General features: G+C 49.0%; 1 protein-coding gene across 1 annotated transcript in view; it reads right to left on the reverse strand.

Annotated features, from left to right (window-relative positions):
* Positions 1-994: 994 nt before the first annotated feature.
* The window catches only part of CSMD2 (CUB and Sushi multiple domains 2), a 743482-nt gene continuing 719927 nt past the window's right edge, over positions 995-24549 (reverse strand). The window contains exons 64-71 of the mRNA XM_014578911.3: positions 23403-23582; positions 22220-22285; positions 20468-20629; positions 18993-19105; positions 15880-15967; positions 11329-11467; positions 8271-8448; positions 995-5194 (exon numbers count right to left, since the gene is read on the reverse strand). Of these exons, the coding sequence (XP_014434397.3) occupies positions 8289-8448; positions 11329-11467; positions 15880-15967; positions 18993-19105; positions 20468-20629; positions 22220-22285; positions 23403-23582 (908 nt within the window). The 3' untranslated portion in view covers positions 995-5194; positions 8271-8288. The remainder of the gene's footprint in view (positions 5195-8270; positions 8449-11328; positions 11468-15879; positions 15968-18992; positions 19106-20467; positions 20630-22219; positions 22286-23402; positions 23583-24549) is intronic.

Consider the following 24549-nt stretch of genomic DNA (forward strand, 5'->3'; position numbering starts at 1 on the left):
CTGGGAGCCTCCGGTTGCAACTGACGTAGGAGTGACGCCTTGGGGCAGAGGAGAAGCCCTGTCAATCCTCCTGAGCGCTGTTCAAGCGCGGTGTGGAGCTGTAGCTGGACTTGCTTGAGCTTCGCCGGGACTGTGCACGGGATGGGCAGCGCCCTGGGATCTGCATGTGCTTGTTCAGTCCTGCTCCCTGCCAGCTGATTCTCTCTCCCCTCTACTTCTCCCCCCCCCCCCCAGTCAGCCCCGCTCCCCGGACTCTCTTCCAGCCAACCCTGCTTCCTGCCAGCTGGTTCTCCTCCTCCCGATCTCCCCCGGCCATCCCCACTGCACCTGATCCCCGCCCCCCACGACCAGCTTTGCTTCCTGCCGGCTGCCCCCTCACCCTGATCTCCCCTGGCAGGTCCTGCTGCCTCCAATCCCCCCCCCCCCCCCAACCAGCCCTGCTTCCCACCGGCCACCTCCCCCCCCCCCCCCCGGTCAGCCCCGCTACTCCCCCCCTGCCCTCGCCAGCCCTGCTTCCCGTCCCCCCGCCTCCTCCCAGCCAGCTCTGCTCCCCTCCCGCCTGGTCCCTTCACCCCCACGAAGTGCGTCTGTTATTTTTTCTGAAGCTACTTGGTAACCCTAGTTCCAACCTGCAACCCCCGTGGCTATTCGAGATTAGAACGGCCTGGAGGAAAGCGAGCAAAGAATCAGCAAAGCAATGAGAATTTTCTGGGGCAGCAGCTCATCCGTGCCTAGGTTTGTCCAAAGGTGCCTGTTCTCGGGAGATACGTAGAGGCCTTTCCCAGCTTGTGAGACGGGTGTCCCGGAGCCTCTCTCCTCAGGAGAGATGTAGAAGCTTTCCCCAGCTTATGTAGTTGCTGATTTTAGCCTCCTTCTGAATGCGGCGCGCCTGGGAGGCACGTGAAAGAATGCCAGAAAAATGTAAGAAAAGCAATGCAAAAATTTATATTTTATTTTATTTCAAAAATTTAAAATAGCTTTCAAATTCGGTAAAGGATGTCTGGACACAATGAAAAGCCTCATATACAGAGACAGATAAATTAAATTGAATATACTGCAGACAAGCCAAGTGTATGTATAGATTACATATTTACATTTTTTTTAATGTAAACCATATTTATACATTTTTTTATTACATTTACAAAAAAAAGCCAATATTCCACTACTGTTTACTACAATCATGAAAAAAAAAACCATTTACATTGTGTCTTGTTTTAACTGTACAAACTTTTGTTTCATAAAAATATATCTCTGTACAAAAGAGGGATTTTTTCTTTTTCTTTTTTAAACATAATGCAAGTCCGATGGGCACAAGAATGAAAAATATGTCAGACTTCATGGCCTGGCCAGCTTGCAAAACAATGGAGCAGTCCCATCTGGGCCCTGTGGAATGAACCAGTAATGGAAACTGGTACATCATGTGTTGAAAGCAGCTAGCGCGGGTTTTAAACAGCGCCACAGTTCATTCTGTCTTGCTATTAAAAGACAGCTGATGGGTGCTAAACCTCTAGGTATTATTGTGTTACGTATAATTTCCTGCACTGTTGCATTATCTGAACAAATCAGAAAAGCTGAGAAGTGGAAGGTAGGGCCCTTAATTGTGTAGATAATTGAATGTGTGCGTGCACGTGTTCTACTGCCCTCTACTGAACAGAATCAGAACTGCTCAAGGATGTGTCATATACCCTCTCCTGCACACAGCTGGCAAAGCGTAGGTCTGCAGTTCTGATGCAGAATAACAACTGTGATGGTTGAGGTGGCTGCCAGTTTGATACAATACTTAGAGCACGAAGGATTGCAAGAAGATGCTCTCTTGCTAAATACACAATTCTCCTTCTAGGGCGGCTGGGTGCACACTTTATACCATAGGGTGTGTCTAGACTACAGGGTTTTGTCAACAAAAGTGGCCTTTTGTCGACAAAACTATACCTGCGTCTACACTACTGCCGAGTTCTGTCGACATAATGTCGACAGAACTCGGCAGTTTTGTCGACGGTGGTAAACCTCATTCTATGAGGAATAACGCCTTTTGTTGACAGAGTTTTGTCGACAGAAGGTGTTATTGTATCTACACTGTCCTTTGTGTCTACACTGTCATGTCGACAAAGCAGCTTGCTTTGTCGACAGAACTGGATGTCGTCTAGACGCTCTTTGTCGACGGAATCTTTGTCAACGGTATCTGTCGACAAAGCCTCTGTCGACAAAAGCCTGTAGTCTAGACGTACACATAGAGATGCTAAAAAGGGCTCTGTGAAATCAGCCAGGGATCTGATTAGGTTTAACCAGTGGCCAGGATAATGGAGGGAAACCAGAGCAAAGTCTCAGATCTTCACATCTGTAGCTAGTCACCCATTTGCAGGCACCATAAAATATCCCTGGGCTGAGCCTTACCTGTGTAAATGGGAAAGAACGCCTTTGACCTCACTGGAGTGACTCCAGATTGACATATGGGCAAAGGCCCCGTACCTCTGAACCTGAATTCTGCAGCTCCCTTTAGTCTGAGGGATCCAGACTCGCTCTCAAAGCACACACGTGGGGCCAGGGACAAAACGGGGACAAATCACCCACAAAATCTTTGCGTTACAGGGAGCGGCTCGTCGCCACTTTCACCCGGGACGAAAACAGGATGTAGAACTGGCATGTTGAGTCTGCCGCACCAGGGCACTTGGCGTGACCTGTTGCTAGCGTCCTGTGTGGGGAGCTGCTGGTTGTCAGCAAGGGCCCACAACCCAATCGGACAGCCCCTGGAACATGAATCCCATCTCATTGGCAACACTGGCATCACTGCCGGATGGGTGCCTTGGTTTAGCATGGATTCTAAGACCGCGAGGCACCTCTATGATTATCTAGTCTGGTCTCCTGTATAATGTAGGCCAGAGGACTGTCCCAAAATAATTCCTAGCATGGCACCTTTGGAAAAACATCTAACCTCGACTTAACAAAACAGTTCATGTTGGAGACTCTGGACCCTGGCTAGACTGTTCATCACATGCACTTTTAAAAAGGTACGCCGCCCCCCCCCCCCATTGGAATGTGTCTAGTTTCTGCATCCAGTCACTGGTTCCTGCTTCAAATACACACACCTGCACAAACACACACACGCATCTCTCCCAGAGCAGTCTGGACAGTTGGTTCTGGGAGCACAACTGACCCTTTTTGGCGGGCGGACTGTTCTGCAATCTATCAGGCTATTGAGCACGGCTTATTGTAAGAGAGCTGTCTACATAATAGATAGAAGGAAAAATAAACATATATCTCTACAGGAAAGGGGAAAATGAAGATCGACTGTGTGGTTTTAATCAGACAGGAGCCTCAACATTACACGGGGGAAAGATACCACCCGTTATCTTAAGCTTTCGTGGGCAAAGACCCACTTTGTCAGATGCATGTAGTGGAAATTTCCAGAGGCAGGTGTAAATATGCAGGCCAGACTAAGGCTAGAGATAACGAGGTTAATTCAGTAAAGGAGGGTGAGGCCCACTTCTAGCAGCTGATGTGGAGGTGTGAACACCAGGAGAGGAGAAACTGCTTTTCTACTTGGCTAACCATTCACAGTCTTTGTTTAATCCTAAACTGATGGTGTCAAATTTGCAGATTTATACCTGCCTCTGGAAATTTCCACTACATGCATCTGACGAAGTGGGTCTTTGCCCATGAAAGCTGATGCTCCAATGCATGTTAGTCTATAAGGTGCCACAGGACTCCTTGTCGCTTTTGCAGATCCAGACTAACACGGCGACCCCTCTGATACTTGACACCCGTTATCTTAAAACCAAACTTCAATGGGTTTTAAAAAATAAGTCGTGTTTCCCCATCAGTAATAAAAAGTTCATTTCCTCTAAGTTCATTTGATACATATGCTTCTAAATCTGCTGCACTTAGGAAAAGCAGTTGGCTCACAGTGTGAGGAAATGGCCCGGTTGCTTTTGCTGACTTCAGCCCTGCCTAAGAAAGAGCTACTCAAACCAAACCGAATGAAATCCTAAATCAAACCCCAACTCCCTTTATTCAAGAAGATCAGTCACCACCAAAGCATCGTTCTTTGAAGGGAAAAATAATAACATCAAGTCTTCTTGTCTGCTTTCACTGCGGTGGAAACAACCTTTTGGCCTCTGAGAAATACAGTGCGCGGCTTTGCCCTGAAATGAAACCCTTCTTGTGTTGCTGTGTGGAGGATCAATATGGAAAGAGCAAAGGTTTCTGAACTCACTGAAGAAAAATCATCTGTATTAGTAGGGGCTTTTTTTTTGAAAAAGAAGGTGTTTTGTTTCTTTTTCTGTCCCCCAAAACTTTTTTTTTTAATGTTTGTGAAGAGAGTTACACCAGATTAGCAATCATTAGCCACGGGGACGAGAGGGAAAGAGAACTCTTGGTCGAGAGACTCCATTTGTACTGGACCCAGGTGACCTCTGAGATTTCAGAAAAAGGATGTTGAGATTAACAGCAGCAGCATCAGCAGCAGAAAACCAAACGGAAATCAAGAAAGGGGAGGGGGAGATTTTCCTTCTAACCAAAAAAAAAAACCAAACCCTTGTTCAAAACTTTTGCATCGCTAAAAGCCCGTGTCAACCCGCCCCTCCCCAACGTACCCCAAATAAACCAGCCTCTCTCCCTTGCAGAAGTCTGTTACGCTCGTCGGCATTTTGTGCTCTGCTACCTGCATCCCTCCCTTTGCCAAGGAAGCTTTTCTCAAAGGCAAAGGGGTGTTGGTTTTACAGAAGCCCCCTCCCCCGACGGTTCCCTCTGCTGGAAAAGAGCTTCGTTGCTGTGCCCAGCACCCGCCTCGGTTGCTTCGCTGGAGACGATGACCTGCAGGTGGACAAGGACATGGAGACGATCGCCTGCCTTCTCAGGTTCAGCCACCGGGCACCGTCAGAGGGGTGGGATCTCGACGTCGGCCAGGAGGGACTGGAAGTGGCCCAGGGGGAGGGAAAAAGACGAGGTTCCCCCAAGCTGTGCTGGAGGAGACACTTTGGTTGGCTTGATTATCCACTGCAAGACGTGGTGGGTGGGCGGGGCGGGGTGAATGAGGAGGACAGAGGACAGCTGAGCGGTCTCTCTCGGGAGTAACTCAAAGTCCAACAAAGGAGCAGCAGTTTCTTCACAGCCTCCGCATGATTAGGGGAGGGGAGATAATGACCGAAGACTAGCGAGGTGACACAATCATCAACAGGACACCTGCCTCTGGGGAATTCTGGGACAGTGGGGGAGGGAAGGAGAAAGAAGAACACGTTCCTATTAGACATGCAAAAACCAGCGAACCGGAGGCAACTTTGCTACCTACCTGAGGCCAGGACGACACTAGAAACTTGTGCTGATATAGGAGCGGGGAGGCAGCTTACACTGGCAAAAACGGTGCATTTGCTGGTGTAGCGCATGTTGATTGCCCCACCGGTCTAAGGTTAGGTCTACACGGCAATGGTAAGTTGGAAAAAGAAACCCAATGTGCGGGATTGAAATTGCATATCTTTTCCCGCTTTACTGTCGAAAGAGGCTTTTCCGACATTCGGCGCATCTACACGGTGCCAAATTTTGGAAAAAAGTGCTCTTTTGACACATCTCTTATTCCTCATTAAACGAAGTTAATGGGGATGGTGAAAGAGCGTGTCCGCCTTTTCGAATTTTTTCTGAAAAAGCAAATGTGTTCCTTGGATGCAGTAGCTAGACGTAGCCCCAGATATATCAGCAAGCACGCTTTTTTGGCAGTATTTTCTAGCATACACCTGGCCTAAGGTATATCTTCTTTCAAAATATTGGAGCACCTCACAATTTGTAATGCATTTATCCTCCCTCGCTCACCTTTCCATGAGACAGGGCCAGGCTATGATCCTCCTCTTACAGGTGCAGAACTAAGGCACAGAGAAGCTAAGTGACTTGCCCAAGGTCACACAAGGAGTCTGTGGCAGAGCTGGGACTTGAAGCCAGTTTTTCCAAATCTCAGGCCACTGGGCCACTTTTCTCCTTTCCTCCCACTGTGCACAAAGCAGAGTCAGTAACAACATCACGGCCTCTGCTTAATAGGGAACCAAACGCCAGGGAACCAAACGTCACGGTGTGTTTGGATCTAGGGTGTTGGGCACTGTCTCCAACCTCTCCCCCTGAAGAACGGACTGGTGTGGTTGCTTGCCAGTGATGGGTTCCCAAGTGTTCAGCAAGTCCTGGAGCTGACTGAACCTGTTTCTACCCCCCTTAACAAAAGCTGATGGAGTCAGTGGAGTGACTCTAAGGCCTCGTCTCCATTTACCAGAGGATCCACGCTCCGGTGATCAATGTTTCGTGGTTTGATTTAGCGGGTCTAGTAAAGACCCACTAAATCAAATGCTGAGGGTGCCCTATTGGCACCAGTACTCAACGAGGAGTAAGGGAAGTCAATGGGAGTGTTTCTCCTGTCGACCGCCCACTGCAGAGAAGGCGCCAAGCTTGATGTAAGGTACGTGGACTCCAGCTACATTATTTACATAGCTGGAGTTGTGTATCTTAAACCGCCCACCCCCTTCAGTGTAGACTGGGCTGTACTGTAATAACGTTCTGTTGGGTGCTTCTCTGAGCCCCGTCACCATAGTGTCTGAGCACCTCTCAATCTGGCAATGTATTTATCTTCCCAGTGCTCCCATGATGTAGATCAGGGCTGTTATCCCTATTGTATGGAAGAGAACTGGAAGGGAACTGGGAACCTCAGTCAGAGCCAGCCTTGGGCTCTGGACTTTGGGCAGCCCAAGGGACCCAAAGTGATGCATGGAACTAGCAGCAGGGGTCAGGGCCTAACCCTGCCCTCGCCGGCAGTGGTGGGAAGCAGCCTGGTCTGCTCCCCCAACTCCCAGACAAGGGTCCTGTGCTCAGTGAGTTGCCCAAGGCCACCCAGTAAGTCTGTGGCAGAGCTAGGAGTCCAGTCTTGATCTCCTGGGTTCCAATCCAGCGTGTCCCTCCCATACTGCGATTCACCCTACCCATGTCCCAAGAGACCAGAACTCAGGGCTCCTGCTGAAACCCCTGGCAGAGTTTTCCTGCCTGCAATTCTTTACTTTTATTCAGGGAACGATTCCAGGTTTTGATTTTGGACTCACTTAACCGTCCCACCTGTTCTCCCTGGGGGGAAAAGGGGTAAAGGAGGAAACCGGAGGGTGGTTTGTAGAATCACAGAGTCATAAAACCCTAGAACTGGAAGGGGTCTCGAGGGGTCATCGAGTCCAGTCCCCTGCCCTCACGGCAGGACCCAGTACCATCTAGATCACCCCTGACAGGTGTCCTACTAACTCGCTCTTACATATCTCCAGTGATGGAGATTCCATAACTTTCTGGGGCAATTTATTCCAGTGCTTAACCACTCGCACACACAATCCTGCCACTCCACTCCACGGTGCGCATGTGCCACTCGTGCGTTTTTTGGGCCATCTTGATACTGGCATGCAGGGGAGCCAACAGCATTTGCAGTCCTGGCTTCAAGCTCCCGGAAGAGGCGGGGCCTTGGCTAGAAGGGGCGGAGCCAGAGGCAGCCAGCCCTCCGTGCTGTCACATCAGTCACCCGGCCCAGTCCTCAGAGCCGCACGGAGCAAAGGCCCGGGGCTCCAGCTGCTGCCCCAGTGAATCACTGGGCCCTGAGGCAACTGCCCCCTTTGCTCTCCTTTGTTAGCAGGCCTGCTGGCAAGCTTTCTCCCCTCAAACAGAGATCTGTCATGGCTGACATCAAAGCAAAGCTCTGTACAGCCTGTGCGTGTGGATTAGAGGGGTCGCCATTCGGGAGACCCTGTTTAGAACAACAGAGGCGTTTGAATGGTGCCTGCGGTCGCCAGGTTGGGCCCACGCGATAGACCAAAAAACAGATGGGCAATGTCTACACTCGCAGCTTCTTGCACAAGAAAACGTCCACACTGCCATGTGCGCGCTGTGCTTTTGCACAAGAGCGCCCATGGCAGTGTAGATGCTCTCTTGCGCAAGAAAGCGCCGACGGCCATGTTAGCCATAGGGCTTTCTTGCGCAAGAAATCCCTGCCGAGCGCCCACGCTGCCCTCTTGCGCGAGAGCTCCTGCACAAGAGGGCTTACACCTGTTAAAAAAGAGCGTAGCTCTTGCGCGAGAAGCCCTCTCTTACCACGCCGTACTGTAAATTTCCTTGCGCAAGAGCGGGCGGGCAGTGTAGACACTCTGCGGATTCTTGCGCAAGAATGGCCGTACTTGCGCAAGAAGCGGCGAGTGGAGACATAGCCATGGAGTTTGATAGATCAGGGGGTGCCGTCACTGGCCTAGAATCAGGCCCTCTTGTCTCCCACTCACCGCGCAGGAGACCGAGTGCTATACCGCTGTGCACACGGTGCTGACAGTGAACTCCGCCTCGTTGGCCACGATGTCCGTGGGTTGTAGGTTTCGGTCGTACATCGGGTTCTCGAACGTCGCTCGGACGTTGGTGTTTTCATGGCCGGCGTAACCATTGAACGGTACTTTGGGTCTTCTCCTGCGAGGGGCCAGAAACAGAATCCAAAGAGATCACGGCTTGTTCCTCCTGGCATCTGGCTCGGGGCTATTTCACCCCCCTCGGAGGCTGAGCCAAAATGACCCTGGAAGGTCTAAACGACGAGCCTGGGAACTTCAATGAACTAACACCTGCTGGAGACTAAAAACCATGGACGTGGGAGAGACCCTGGTTTTATGGCTCCTTACAACAATTTATAACACACCCCACTGCCCAGCTGGCCCTCCGCGATCCTACAACTCTGGAGGTGTTAATTGTCTGTTGCAGGTTAAGGGGTCTCCTACTTTGAGCATATGTGAACCCCTGTTAACATCTGTCCCACTTTGCATGTAGCTTGGACAATCAGAAGGAGCAGGGATGAGGGCAGCCAGCCCTCAGAGCCGCCCAGAGCATGCCACGCCGGCCTCTCCAGCCCTCAGTGCTGTCCGGGGCGCATGGTGCGGTGCTCCGGTGGCGATTTAAAGGCCCAGGGCTCTGGCTGCTGCCGCAGTAGAACAGCTGAAGGGCTCTGTGAAATTCAGAAGCTGGTTCCCTCCAATAAAAGTTATTTACCTCCAGTAAAAGAGTGGGACAGGGTGTGAGAGGTAGTATGAAATCAGGACACTCAAGCAGGGCCAGATGTGCTCAAATGGCCTGCGGGTCTCTATGGGAGCTTCTTTCGTTGTATCAATGTTACCTCATTGGTGGTGCCCTGACGGCATTAAGCAGGAATGGAGGGCCAGATGGTTAGCTGGTGTAAATCGGTGTCGCTCCACTGACTTGCCCAGAGCGTTGCTGATTTACACCAGCTGAGAATCTGGCCCAGAATCACTAGCTGTATAGATCTGTGAAAGGAGTCTTGGTTTCTGATCCTTAAGATTTTTCAGACACCCAATTGCCTGCTGTAAGGCAAAACATGACTCAGCTCCCCCACCTGCCCCAATTTTGGTCTTGTTCTTTTCACAGCGCTGGATTGTGAGGAACTGGTACAGGCCCAGCGTTCCCTGTAAGCTGAGTGCGTGGGCGGCCATTCAGGCGAGATCTCAAAGCTGCCCAGTGGATTAGCAGAGCGCCCACAGCTGGCAGCATGTGTTTCTATTGGTGGTGCACATCCACCCCCGCCTTGGTGCGCATAACAACATTTATTCTGTGCATAGATGGAAAAAATGGGAGGGAACATTGGACAGGATCCAAGCCAAAACTCAATAGCAGGGGCAAGCTATTTTCAGGCTGCTGAGCCTGTTTCTTAGGGGCCGATCCTGAAAGGCACCAAGCACTCAACTTCCACCGTTCTCAGCTGGTGGTGTGAGTAATTCAACTACATCTAGCCAGGTCTTTTGGGTCCCATTTTGAGAAGAGCTCAGGGCCAGATTCTCAGCACCCACAGTGTTCCCAGGTTGTGTCTCTGTTCAAAGGTGTAAGTTGCACGTGCACATCCATGTGACAAGAAGCACTAGCATTCACACCCCGGCCATTTGCACAAGCTGTGACCCCTGAGATCACTAGCATGTGGAGCGAGAGGGGGAGAACACTGAAAGCACCTGCGACAGTTAGTAGCACCAATTCCACTGGTGTTCTCTGAGACCTGCTCCTGGCCCCCTTACGTAGCTTTGACCCTTCTCTTGCCAATGCCCAGGTGGCATCATTCATACCGATTTGCCACCCTCGAGCAGCTCATGGGGCAGCCAAGTCCTGTAGCCTTCCTGCTCCAGCGAAGTCTGATGTTTCAAAGGAAAGCAATCGCTCTCTCTGTAAACGGGGTTTCAAACTTTTTTTCTCATGACCCAGTTGAAGACAACTGTTCATGTTGCGACCCAACATAATTTGACTAGAGTGCGGGCTCCGGTGTGGGGCTGAGGATGAGAGCTGTAGGGTGTAAGAGGGGAGTCCAGCTTTGGGGTGGGGGGTGTCAGGGCTGAGGCAGGATGGGCTTCCCTCGAGCAGTGCGGGGGGTAGAGTTGCCAGATACTTTCAAAAAATACCAAACATGGCGGGGGAAAAGTTGGTTGAGCAAAAAAAACCCACCGAGGGACCAAAAAAAAAGGTCACTGCGCCTTTAAATAAACCAGTGCTCCCCACTCCCCCGCTGCCGCCACACGCGGCAGGGGAAAAATGTACCCACCAGGCTTCCATACGAGAAAAACAGAAAATACCGGACATTTTACATGTCTGCTATTTTCTGGGTGTTTTTACTGGACAGAGGTGGAGAAAACCAGACTGTCTGGGTGAAAACAACCCTGGCAACCCTAGTGGGGGGAGGGGAGCGGCTAAGGCAGCAGGTTCCCAGCCAACAGGAGTACTGAGCTAGTGCTCAGGGCAGGGGCAGTGCACAGCGCCCTGTGTGCTCCCCCCTTCTCCAGCCTAGGAGGTGGGTCTGCTGCCGGTTGCAGCACAGTCTGTGGTGCCAGGACAGGCAGGAAGCTGCCTTAACACCCCCACTGCTTGCCTGATCCCCCTGCAGCAAGGAGCCCCAGTGCCCGACCTCTCACCACCCAGTCCTGGGTTGCAACCCATCGTTTGAAAACTACTTGCTGGAAAGCACCAATCTGGGGAGGGGGGAGGAGGATTCTTTGCAGCAAGTGCAAGATGAGGCTTAAACTCTGAAGCGTGAGATTCACTTGCCTTAGCTAACTTGGCCTGGCAACAAATCTTATTAGCGGGTGTTAAATTACCCGGCCCTTTGCAAAAACGCTGCCCCAGTATTTCCGCCCCCTACCAGCCACATCGGAAAGCAAAACACTCAGGAGCTCTCTTAAGCGCAGCTTGCATATGTTAATATTCCCCTCAGCACCTAGCCCCGTTCAATCCCATTTTCTCCGTACGCTGCCCCTCGCCATGTAACAGGTTTGGTTTTTTTTAAATCGCTCCGCTCCTGAAACCTACCTGTGTTTGTAGAGATAAAGCACAAACCCTGCAATAATCAGGGCTATGAAAGGCACAAGAATGGCAGCTGCCACAGAACTGCTGTTGGATGCAAAATGATGCCCTATTGATTCTGGATCGTTTTCAATCATGCTGATGTCTGAAACGCAACGAAAGTAAACAGGTGTTAACCGCTGCGGCTGAGAGCTGGGCTTTGCTCAAGTGATGCTAGAACAAGTCCGCTCCATGCTTCAGCAAAAAGGTCATTTAAAATGTTGGATTCATACGCAGGATGGACTTGCAGCTACAGCACCATGCATAAGGTTGCCTAGTTTGCGGTTCCAATATTGACTCCAGAGTAAAAGAAAACACAGCCAAGATCTTATTAAAGTTAAATGACTCACACCAGAATACTCTCATGTCGAGGCCTACAGGCCCGGTTCTTTGGGGAACCACTCAAAGGGACGAAGGGCAGAAAGACAGAGGCTATTTGGAATGAGGGGTGACATTTTCAAAAACCTCTTCGCGATTTAGGCTAAGTCCCATTTTCAAAAGTGACTTGGGGCTTGTCTACACTTAGACGCAATAAATTGACTTCCAAGCTCTCTCTCTTGACTCCAGTACTCCACCAGGATGAGAAAAGTAACCATAGTCTATGAAGGAGCAGCCCCCCACTGACCAGACTGCATGGAAGACACTAGTAAGTACGTCGACTTCAGCCATGTTATTCGCAGAGCGGAAGTTGCGGAGGTTAGCTCGACGGGAGTGTGTGTGTGTGATGGAGGCTAAGCTGTAGGCATTTAGGAATCTCAATTCCATTGACTACTCAGATACCTAAATGCCTATGTCTCTTGGGAATGGGACTAGGGACTTTCCATAAATCGTGCTCTAAGTGCCACTGAAAGCCAATGCTATTTAAGCTCCTAAATCATTTAGACCTCCGGGGTGGTATTTTCAAAAGTGCCTAACTACCAGGTGTGCCTTCAAAAAATTAACCCCCCCATCTAAAAAACAGCCTGCTCATGTAGGTATCTAACCTGAGCACCAGAGTTTGAAAATCCCAGCCTAAAAATATTACATCCAGTTGGGTGTCATAAGCCATTTTTTTATACTATTGAACTAATATCTCTGGTCCCCTCCATCGTAGCATCTGAGCACCTCACAAGCTTTACTGAATTTATCCTCTCCTACCCAGGTGATGGAGGGCTATTAACCACATTTTACTCTTTCACTGAGGCCTTAATCCCAGATCCCCAAAGATACATGGGGTCCTAACTTTCACTGAATTCAATGGGAGAGAGGAACCTAAAGGCCTTTGAAAATTTGGGCTTAAGTGACTTGCCCGAGGCCACAGAGGAGGTCGGTGGCAGAGGAGGGAATTGAACCAGGCCTCCCAAGTCTCAGGTTAGCCCCCAACCCTCGGTCAAAGGAGTATTTTGTTAAATGAGTGAAGAAGAAAAAAAGTCTAAAAGTAAAGGCCACAATTTTCAAAAGCAACTAGTGACTCTGGGAGAGGGGGAAGATTTGATCCTGAAGCACCAAAAAAGGCCTAGTTTTCAGAGGAAACAAAAGGGTGTTTCTTCATTTGCCCATCTCCTAGTCCCCACCAGGAGCTGCTTTGGTTGACTTATTTGCGGAGGAGTTTGCATAATGGCCGGGACTAGCTCTGCCCCAGGGGTTTCTGAAGGTCCTCTCTGAATATCTAGGGCAGAGACATTAGGGGCAGAGAGTCTGTCTCTCTCTTAAATAGGAGGAGACAGAACGGCACCCTTTTCTGAGCAGGCTAAAAGGATTCAAGGAGCTATACAACCATACATAAAATTGCCCTGTTTTTCAGAGGTCCTGGGCAGTTGGAATCCCCCCACCCCTGCAATCAAAAGGCATTGCAGTACGTTAGGGATTCAGGAGCCATGGACTCAATGGTATGTAGGCACTTAAGTCAGTCACTTTTTAAAATTTTACCCTTTATCTTCAGTGTCTTTGGAAAACCAGATCATTGTTTTAGGTTCTTCAATAGGGGTTTAGCTCACTAATTTTAGACAAGAAAATTTGAGGACTTTGGCAAAGAGTTTCAGTCTCAAACACCACCCAGCTTGGGCAGAAAAACTATCTCCTTCCAACCCCCAAAAACCACTGCAAGTGGTCAGTGTTCTTCACCCCTTGCAAAGCTATTGTGCAGTGACAGTGAGCACAGTTAAACAAGTGACGAGTTCCACCCCAGAGACAGCTGCATTTCAGTGGCCACAGGCGTGATTCTTGTGTGTGTGTTCATGAAAGATGTGTTCAAACTGCACAGTTCAGACTGGACACGTGTCCTTTCAATCATAGAACGTTAGAACTGGAAAGGACCTTGAGAAATCCAGTCCCCTGCCCGCACAGCAGGATCAAGCGTGTCCGAGACCATCCCTGACAGCTAACCTGCTTTAAATATCTCCAGTGATGGAGATTCCACAACCTCCCTAGGCAATTTATTCCAGTGCTTAACCACCTGACAATTGGGAAGTTTTTCCTAATGTCCAGCGTAAACCTCCCTTGCTGCAATTTGAGCCCATTGCTTCTTGTCCTATCCTCAGAAATTAAGGAGAATAATTTTACTATCTTCTCATGGCAACAACCTTTTAAGTACTTGAAAGATGCTATCATGTTCCCTCTCAGTCTTTTCTTTTCCAAACTAAACAAACCCAATTTTTTCAATCTCATCCCAGAATCATGTTTTCTTTTTTTGCAACAGTCTCACACTATTGACTCATATTTAGCTTGTGGTCCACTATGACTCCTATACATCCCTTTCTGCAATACTCCTTCCTAGGCACACCTTTCCCATTTTGTGTGTGTGAAACTGATTGTTCCTTCCTCAGTGGAGCACTTTGCTTTATGTTGTCATTTGTGGAGCTGCAGTCACAGCAGGCAAATCACAGCTGAAATACTAGCAAGCAAGAGATGAGAGAAAACCTAGGAATCCGTTCTCTAGCCAGTAGTGTTCCAAAGAGACCCCATTTCTGTCTCCTATACCCAGGAACTCTAAAGGCCCATCCCCATCACAGGAAACAAACATGTCAGAAATATTAAGGAATGTGCCCTCACAACACCCCCATGAGGCAGGAAAGTAGTTTCATCCTGCTAAGACAGACAGGGAAACTGAGGCATAGCAAGGGGGAGTGGCTTGCATAAGGCTGGACAGTGGCAGAGCCACGCCCCAAGAACGTTGGCTGCCAGGCCAGTCCTCTATATGCTGGACTTTACCGTATGTGCTGCTTGACTGGGTTGTGAAAGTAGCAAGATTTCTGGCTGGCAGTGGGGAGTTTTGCTATTGATTCCAATCAGGAGCACAGACAGCTTCTGCGGGCTTGTGAGCAAGGTGTGTGTGTGTGTGTGGGGGGCTGTGTCTGATTTGAAACTGAAATAAGATCAGCTGTTTAGGGTAAGAATCTGCATGCAATACGTTTCGCAGGCTAGGTTTCCACAGCAGCATTATTTCGGCATAACGGATGTTATTCTGAAATAACATAGTCTGCATCTACACAGCAAGCAGTTATTTTGATCTAATGTCGAAATAATGTTAAACTGGAGAACTTCTTACTCCAACTCCTATAATCCTCATTGTACGAGGCATACGGGAAGTCAGAGGAAGAATGCTCTAACCCGGACTTCCTGCTGTGTAGACAGTGCCAAAAACTGCAATAAGCTATTTCGACTTAAGCTACACAAGTGACATAGCTCAAGTTGCATAGCTTATTTTGGCCTTAGCCCAGCTGTGTAGACATGCCCTAAGTGAATTAGAGCTGGCTATGTGTTTGCATTTTAATGTAGTAACTTACTTTGATCTGTCTGTTTTCACTTGCAACCATTTAAATCCTACCATTTGTACTTAATAAAACACTTCTGTTTGCTATCAGGCCCAGTGTAAATAACTATTATTTGGGAGAAGCAACCACTGTGCATCTCTGTCTTTCACTGATAAGGCGAGCTTACCCAATGAGCTTTCACTGTGTAAAACGTTTACAGAGACAGATGGATTTGGGGGGGGGGGGGTTGTTTCCTGGATGTTGAGCCCTAGAATTGCATCCTCCCATAGCTGAAATGATTCAGTGACTGCACTGCTTTGCAGGGGGAGGAGGAGGGAGTAGTAACCTGAATTCTGTGCCTTGTGGGGGAGACCAGAAGAGCTAACCCAGCAGGACAGGGTGGTGGGGAACCCCAGAGATCAAGAAGGCATGATTAGCACACAGGGGAACAATCCCAAGGCGTCTTCTGTGATGGCACCCCGTCACAATCCTCTGCATGGAACCACCAATGCAGCTGTCCGTGGGGGAAGGTTGGCAGTACGGGTGTTTGAAAGATGGACAGATCAAATAGCCAAAGCAGAGAGGAATATTAAGCCAGATCCTCAAATGGTCTGCAATGAGCACAGCTCCATTACCATCAGTTGGATTAAGCTAATTTACATCATGTGCCGATATTTGAAAACCAAAATGCAGGAATGATCAAACGCTTCCTGTTTTCAAACTTTCCCGAGTGCAATATCCAGCTTCAATCACCTGGACCTTGAAATAATAATAAAATACAATTTACCGAGTCTCTGAAGGCCAAACTGCCCAAACCCTTTGCCGCGCACGAAGCCCTGGTACACAAAGGTGCCGCTTGATGACTCAGACGAGACCTGCAGTGGTGGGAGCCCAAATAAATCAGATTTACACTGGGGTAACAAAAATGCATCATATCATACTGCAGCTGTAACACAACGCTTGTGATGAGGCCAGAAATATGCTCAAAGCACAATGGGGGCACATTTACTGACACAACGATAATTTAGCTAAATATTAGATGTGAATATTCATGATATGCTAGGTTAATATCAGAGGCATGGCCACACATAAATGACATTGTCTATTAATCATTATATGTTCTTTCAGAGGGTGAAAATTCGTCCCAGTGCCATACGGGGAGCATACATCAGAGATGGCGAGGAGTCCTGTGGCACCTTAGAGACTAACTGAAGTGTAGGAGCATAAGCTTTCATGGGCAAAGACCCACTTCGTCAGATGCATGTACATGCATCTGACAAAGTGGGTCTTTGCCCATGAAAGCTTATGCTCCTACACTTCAGTTAGTTTCTAAGGGTATGTCTACACTACCCCGCTAGTTCGAACTAGCGGGGTAATGTATGCATACCGCACTTGCTAATGAAGCCTGGGATTTGAATTTCCCGGGCTTCATTAGCATAAAGCCGGCTCCGCCATTTTTAAAAGCCAGCTTGTTCGAACCCCGTGCCGCGCGGCTACACGCGGCACGGGCTAGATAGTTCGAACTATGTAGCCATTCCGATCTATCTGTACACCTCGTTCCACGAGGCGTACAGATAGTTCGGAATAACTACATAGTTCGAACTATCTAGCCCGTGCCGCGTGTAGCCGCGCGGCACGGGGTTCGAACAAGCCGGCTTTTAAAAATGGCGCCGCCCGGCGAGATGCTAATGAAGCCCGGGAAATTCAAATCCCTAAGGGTATGTCTACACTACCACCCTAGTTCGAACTAGGGTGGTAATGTAGGCAACCGGAATTGCAAATGAAGCCCGGGATTTGAATTTCCCGGGCTTCATTTGCATCTCGCTGGGCGCCGCCATTTTTAAATGTCCGCTCGTGAAACGAGGAGTAACGGTAGTTCGGAATAGGAAGCCTAGTCCGAACTACCTAGTCCGTGCCGCGTGTAGACGCGCGGCACGGAGTCCGCACTAGTGGACATTTAAAAATGGCGGCGCCCGGCGAGATGCAAATGAAGCCCGGGAAATTCAAATCCTGGGCTTCATTTGCAACTCAGGTTGCCTACATTACCACCCTAGTTCGAACTAGGGTGGTAGTGTAGACATACCCGAAGGTGCCACAGGATTCCTCGCCGCTTTTGCAGATTCAGACTAACACGGCTACCCCTCTGATACATCAGAGATGTGATTTCAAGTTAAGCCTTATTTTGACCCTGAAGTGGTGTGTAGGTCTCATGCGAGCTCTTTGCACCAGGGTGAATTCTAATCCTGGCACCTTCAGCAACTAACTTCGAGGCAAAACCAAAGGGTTGTTGCTTTTGATCCTGCAGAACCAAGCCAGCTTTGGGTGAATGAGCAGAGTCGATGTGGCTTTGGCTGGCGTCAACAGAATCGCATCTGACTGCAGAACATTTATTAGAGGTGAGGAGAGGCAGACAGAACCCAGCGTGTTTCTGTGATGCCAGATGGAGTCGGTAGCAATGGCAGCTAGAAACCTAATCCTGGGATGTGTAAGATGAGCAAATTTACTACGGTAGTTATAGAGAGAAAGGAAGCCCGCCGGTGATTTTCTCAGTAGTCTTGCTTCCAAATTTATTCTCCAATTGCCCAGAATCTTGGCATTCTGTGAGATCTAACACAGCTATGGCCCCCCAAAGGCTGTCCTGTAGCCCTGCAAAGTGCTTGTTTGTTAGGAGAGTCTAGGAGAAAGCCCAAAGTGGTGCAAAACACCTCGCTGTCGTGTCTGACTGAGCCAAAATTCCTGCCATGAAACAAGACCCCCAAAGTATCCAAACTCTTGTCAGGCACCATTTGCTGCAGCACACAAAGTGGAGTATGTGGCTCCTCGCAGTGGCTGGAGAAGTGCAGCAGCTGGGTTTTACCAGAGATCCTACATCAGCCACCTGTTTACGAGAAGCACTTGCTTCGTCTTTGCAAGCTCTTCCGCGTGTATGCAGAGCATCAATTTGGCTCAATTGCACTGAAAGCCGAAAGCGTTTTCTTAATAAAAAAAAGCCCCAAACAACCTAACCGCGCCTTCCTGAGGGGGAAATTCTCGTTTGTAATAACCGGTTGCTGCACACCGGGCTGACTGAATAGCGATAGCAAGATCCCAGGCTACATCTGGTCATGGGTCAATCAGATGAAGTCTCCTTCTAGCTTGAGGAGGCCTCAGCGGTGCCTGTGAAGCTATCGGAGATAAAGGTTGGTGTGGGGAAGCCAGGTCCTCAGGGAAAGATTAGCTCTTTTGGATGTTCACTTGAGACAGAATGGTAAGCTGGAATTAACCTTCCTGGCTTCTCCTTTTACATTATCTGGAAAACATGCAGATTTAACAGCATTGGGCAATGAAAATCCCTATGGCCAGAAGTGATAGCAGAAGAGCTGCTTGTGCAATGTTCCTCTAATGTGCTGGTAGAGAGTGTTCCATCCCCCTCTAGCAACAGAAGATAACAACCTACTACTGGTACTGTCTAAGTGCATTACTCTTTCAGCTGAGACGGCAGAGATCTATGTTGTTGTTGTCAAGGTCAGACTTTGCTGATAACCGAGGGGGCTGTCATGCTAATACTGCCATGCAAGAGATTTGTATACTCCGGGCTTGTCTCCATTTATTTGTAGATCGACAGTGTGGAGATCGATCTCCTGGGGTTTGATTTAGCAGGTCTAATAAGGACCTGCTAAATCAACTGCTGATGGTGCCCCCATGGACTCTGGTAATCCACCAGGTTGCAAGGAGTAAGGGGAACTCAACGGCAGATTTTCTCCTGTCTGGCAGTGGGGATGCTGTGGAAATTTGACCGAAGACACGTTGGCTCCAGCTATACTATCCACATAGCTGGAGTTGTGTAGCCTAGGTTGACTTTTTCCCTTAGTGTGGACCTGGTGTTTGAGTATACCCTTGCACATGTGCCAATGTACTTACGTGCCCATCTAAAGCCCATTTATCATTCTTGAACTTGTTAATAAAGATCTCCACTGGTCCGGTTATCTGATACACCTGGAGAAGTAGGTGCATCTCTTCTCTCTTGTAAATGCCTGGAAAAGGACACAGGGGTTTTAGCAATCAGATGTTCTTAGCCTAGCAAACCCGTCAGATGCCTATTTTGGTACGGAGGGGCGGGGGGCTCAGTCAGGGAAACAAATAATCTGAGATGACAATAATCGTTGGATTTTATAAAAGTAGCGTTAAAGCATTTTCTCCCTAAGCCGCAGAGAGCAGTGCCATAATTGCTTCTTCCCAAAGCAAAACACAACTCCTGCACCATATAAAAATGTCACTGCGAAGCGATAAAACCAAAACAAAAAACCACCCCTTAGACCTCCGCAGGATAATAAAGCATCTGGAGGACAAGAAGAACCTAGCCTGTCAGTATTTCAACTTTACAACCAGTTCATTATAAGAAGCAGAGAACAGAGGATAATGAGGCAGGAGGTGTTTATGCCTTTTTTACCTCATTAGTATTAACTAATTGTGAATCTGCCACTGCAGTGTGACGGACCCAAGCGGGCGCTCAGGATTGGCTTTGAGCTGGAATTACAGCAAACAAAAGACTGTAGTTTATATATACAGGTGAAGCGTCTCCTTTGCTTCCAATCTCTTTAACGCCATCAAAGAACAGCGGTTTCAAAGCTCAGTGGTTCTGTCAAAGATCCAGCAGGCATAAGAACATAAGAACGGCCGTACTGGGTCAGACCAAAGGTCCGTCTAGCCCAGTATCCTGTCTACTGACAGTGGCCAGCACCAGGTGCCCCAAAGAGGGTGGACCGAAGACAATGATCAAGCGATTTGTCTCCTGCCATCTCTCTCCAGCCTCTGACAAACAGAGGCCAAGGACACCATTTTATCCCCTGGCTAATAGCCTTTTATGGACCTAACTTCCATGAAATTATCTAGCTTCTCTTTAAACTCTATTATAGCCCCAGCCTTCACAGCCTCCTCTGGCAAGGAGTTCCACAGCTTGACTACGCACGGTGTGAAGAAGAACTTTCTTTTATTAATTTTAAACCTGCTACCCATTAATTTCATTTGGTGTCCTCTAGTTCTTCTATTTAGGGAACTAATAAATAACTTTTCTTTATCGGCCCTCTCCACACCACTCATGATTTTATAGACCTCTATCCTATCCCCCCTCAGTCTCTTCTTTTCTAAACTGAAAAGTCCCAGTCGCTTTAACCTCTCCTCATATGGGACCATTCCAAACCCCTGATCATTTTAGTTGCCCTTTTCTGAATCCTTTCCAAGGCCAAAATATCTTTTGGCAATCCATGTTAGTCCCAGAACAGAACAATGCTGCTTCATTTGGTGACTCCAAAGGTCACTTTTCCCCTGCAAAAGACTGACGGCACCGGCCGCGGTGAGCGTGAATCCATAGAAGCTGCCCCGCTAAGTCTTCTTACCTGCCACCAGCAATTCCACACCACTGTGGTCTATCAAAGTAGCGTTGACTTTACTGGTGGAGGGATTGAAGCCAGTAACGGAGAGCATCGCGGGTTGCTTCTTTCCCATGTATTCATAGGAGCCTTTCCACAGAGAATTCTTTGCAAACACATCAGCGGGAACTGGAAATAGTAAGAAAGAGAGGAGAGCTGAATGGATAGAGGGTTTATCCCACGATACTGTGGGAGGATGGACAATACCTAGGGAGGGGGTGGAATCTCCATCCCTAGAGGTGTTTAAGTCTCGGCTTGACAAAGCCCTGGCCGGGTTGATTTAGTTGGGATTGGTCCTGCCTTGGGCAGGGGGCTGGACTTGATGACTCCTGAGGTCTCTTCCAGCTCTAGGATTCTATGATTCTATGAATATTGTGAGGAAGGCAAACAACAGGCAGATACAGGGCTGTGGGGTGGGGCAAGGCTGGCCGGAGCCATTCGTGCACCCCGGTCCCTGGGAGCACGGCGCCGCCCCCAGGAGTGCGACGCAGGTGCGGCTCCGCCCCCGGGCGCGCGGCACCCCCCATCCCAGGGCACCCTGCACATGCGTGGCACTGCCCCGGGTGCGTGGAGCATGCACGGTGCTGCCCTCTCCTGGCCCGGCAGCCCTGTGTGACGCCCCCTATAATGGGGCGCCCAGGGCAGTAGCCCGGTTGGTCCGTACCTTGGGCCGGCTCTGGGGTGGGGAATGAATTTATTTAAAGCTGCCACTTTAGCTGGGTTAAAAATGTAATTTTTTAAAAATCTAATATGAAAATCTAATAGAGTAAACGGGAGAGAGGAATGATGGGAGAGAGGAATGACTGAGACCCTTGCAACTTCCCCCATGTTTGCAAACTTATACGGTCTCAAGTTGAGATGGGAGAGGTCCAGGTTGGATATTAGGAAAAACTATTTCACTAGGAGGGTGGTGAAGCACTGGAATGGGTTCCCTAGGGAAGTAGTGGAGTCTCCATCCGGGTTGATTTAGTTGGAATTGGTCCTGCCTAGAGCAGGGGGCTGGACTTGATGACCTTCTGAGGTCTCTTCCAGCTCTGTGGTTCTATGATTCTATGGTTTAAATTGGCCTTTTGCTCCTTTGTCTGCAACCTAGTTTTGAAAAGCGACAAAAGGAAAATGAAAAGAAAAATAAAGCAACCCCTCCCCCAAACCCTGGTTCATTCTATTGTACTCAGTGGGAGAAAGGAATAAAGGGAGGGGAAAAAGGGGGGGAGGGGGGGAAGAGACCAAATTCTGACATTTTGCAATTTCCAGTTTTGATAAAATACTGAAAAATAGAAAGTAATCCCAGCCCCCCCCCCCCCCCGCCGCCACCCTACACAGCTTTTCAGCTTGTGTTATGGGAGGAAAAAACGAGGAGTAACATTAGTTCGGACTAAGGGCTTTAGTCCGAACTAACGCGTCCTGGCGCACACTTCCTGGTTCGAATCAGCTGTGATTCGAACTAGCGCGCCGGAGAGATCATGTTAATGGAGCGCGGGATATTTAAATCCCCGCTTCATTAACTACTTCGATTGTCTCCATTTGCATCCCTAGTTCGAACTAGGGATGCAGTGTAGACATACCCTCAGAGAGCTATTTGTTAGCCTTCCGGTGGATGTGCTAAGAGGGAAAAGTGGGGGAGCTGTAGATTGCTCCTTGCCACCTTCTCTTTCCACAATCCAGTGTTAAGATTAAATAGCAAGGCTTCCGACAGAATAAATAACCATATCACAGTACCTGACACCTTAGCAAGTGGTGGATCCCGGGCAGTGCCAACCGGTCTTCCGCTAGGCCGTACATCAGCTAAAAAGAAAGGGTGAAACCGCAGCAAATTAAGATCACGGGACACTGAAGCAGGGTTAAATCATTTCCCCAGTGGCAACACATGATGGAGGGATGGCAGTTGCTTCACACTCGCTGCCCAGTGCACGGGTATTTGTTACAGTGAAGCAAGGAGTAGCGAGAGGAGATAAACTTTGAGCTAACATTTCTCACGCTTGCAGTGTGTGTAACTGGCCCCCAAATAGCCTAGCCCCATCCCCCTCGATCCTAACCATCTCATAACATAACATAACATAACATAACATAAGAATGGCCATACTGGGTCAGAACAAAGGTCCATCTAGCCCAGTATCCTGTCTGCCGACAGTGGCCAGCACCAGGTGCCCCAGAGGGGGTGAACCGAAGACAACGATCAAGCAATTTGTCTCCTGCCATCCCTCTCCAGCCTCTGACAAACAAAGGCCAAGGACACCATTTTATCCCCTGGCTAATAGCCTTTTATGGACCTAACCTCCATGAAATTATCTAGCTTCTCTTTAAACTCTATTATAGCCCCAGCCTTCACAGCCTCCTCTGGCAAGGAGTTCCACAGGTTGACTACTCTCTGTGTGAAGAAGAACTTTCTTTTATTAGTTTTAAACCTGCTACCCATTAATTTCATTTGGTGTCCTCTAGTTCTTCTATTTAGGGAACTAATAAATAACTTTTCTTTATCGGCCCTCTCCACACCACTCATGATTTTATAGACCTCTATCCTATCCCCCCTCAGTCTCCTCTTTTCTAAACTGACTCCATGAGGAGTCTGTTTCTTTTGGGACTTTAGGGCTCTTCAGAGCCAAATGCTATTGCAGATACAGCGGAAGGTCTCCATTAGCTGCTAGTACTGGTGTGTCTGAGCCGTATTCAACTGTCCGTCTTTGATAGTGTTTCCCTCAGTATCATCCCAAGTTGGGTCGGACTTTATAAGTTCATATGAGACCTGCAATCATGACACACGACTATTACCAGCTTCTCTCAGATGTACCCTGGAGCTTGTGAGATAGCAAATTCCCTCGCATCACAACTTCTCATCCCTCGGATGGGTTTCAAGACACAACCCAATCGGTCCCTTCCCTCCTGGCAGGCTCGGGGTTCTTACCAAGGCAAATGGGTGGTTTCCCTGTCCAGCTGCCATCCGCTTTGCAGGTTCTGTGCTCAGATCCTCCAGTGAGGTAGTACCCGCTCTGGCAGGAATAGATCAGGGTGTAGCCCAAGGAGGGCAAATCCAGGGCACCTACATTAGCATGGGATGGGGTCTCTGGCTGTTTGCAGTGATGAGCTGGAAAAACAGGAAGGGTGGAGATGAGAGAGCCTGCCTGGATAGCTACCCAAGGGCTGCAAACCGGACTCCATGGAAATCAATGGGAGCTTGTCCATTGACTTCAATGTGGGCAGTTTTGTCCCACTTGGAGCCATTCAGTGAAGATGACAAGGTTGGGGATTTCACAGACACAGGGAATTCAAGTGGCCAAAGACATCAGACTCAGTCTCGGGGCATCCGTTTCTCTGAAGGCAGGGCACCGTTTTCAGCTGGACCCTGATCCAGGCACAATCAGAGCCAGCGCGCTCCCAAACACTTCTGGAAACAGTGTCAATGAACAGTCAGAGTCCTCCTGGAACACTCAGAGGTGCACCTCTCTGGCCAGAGAAGGCTGCTCTGTGGGGTTCCACGTTCACACCCCAATCCTACGTGATCGGTTTATGAGTCGACCAGTGAACTTCCTAGTTAGCACTTCCAATTCCACCAAGGACGGAGGAACTGAGCCCTGATCTTCCCACACCTCTGGCATCTTCCCCCATGACAAAGTTCCCCAAGTCAGAACTCTGCTCATGCGTGCCTGCCGACTTCGTGGTCTAAATGATGTGCGAGCTCTTGCAGAGCAGTGGGAGAATGAGCGACATTCTAGTCCGCCGCATGCATCGGGAAGGGGCTCTCGGCAAATACACTGGGCAGGAAGGAGCCATTTTTACACATGCTCTTATCTCAACCTAACGGCACCTGATAAAAGCCAAGAAAGAAAATCTTTTAATCTCCTCAGTGCCGCCTCTGGCTGCAGTCCTGGCATCCTGTCACCATGTTAACATGAGGACAGAGAACAGCCTGAAGGCAAATCCTGCTCTAATCTTGAGCTACTTATGCAGAAGATGATGGCTCTGGTTGTAGCAAGGCTTCTACATGGTGGCTGCATGAAGGATTCTTTCCTTATTTAGCTTCGGTTCCAAGTATCACTGTTGATTGGCCCCCA

This window comes from Pelodiscus sinensis, chromosome 25, assembly GCF_049634645.1.
Source record: "Pelodiscus sinensis isolate JC-2024 chromosome 25, ASM4963464v1, whole genome shotgun sequence".
Classification (NCBI taxonomy): Eukaryota; Metazoa; Chordata; order Testudines; family Trionychidae; genus Pelodiscus; species Pelodiscus sinensis.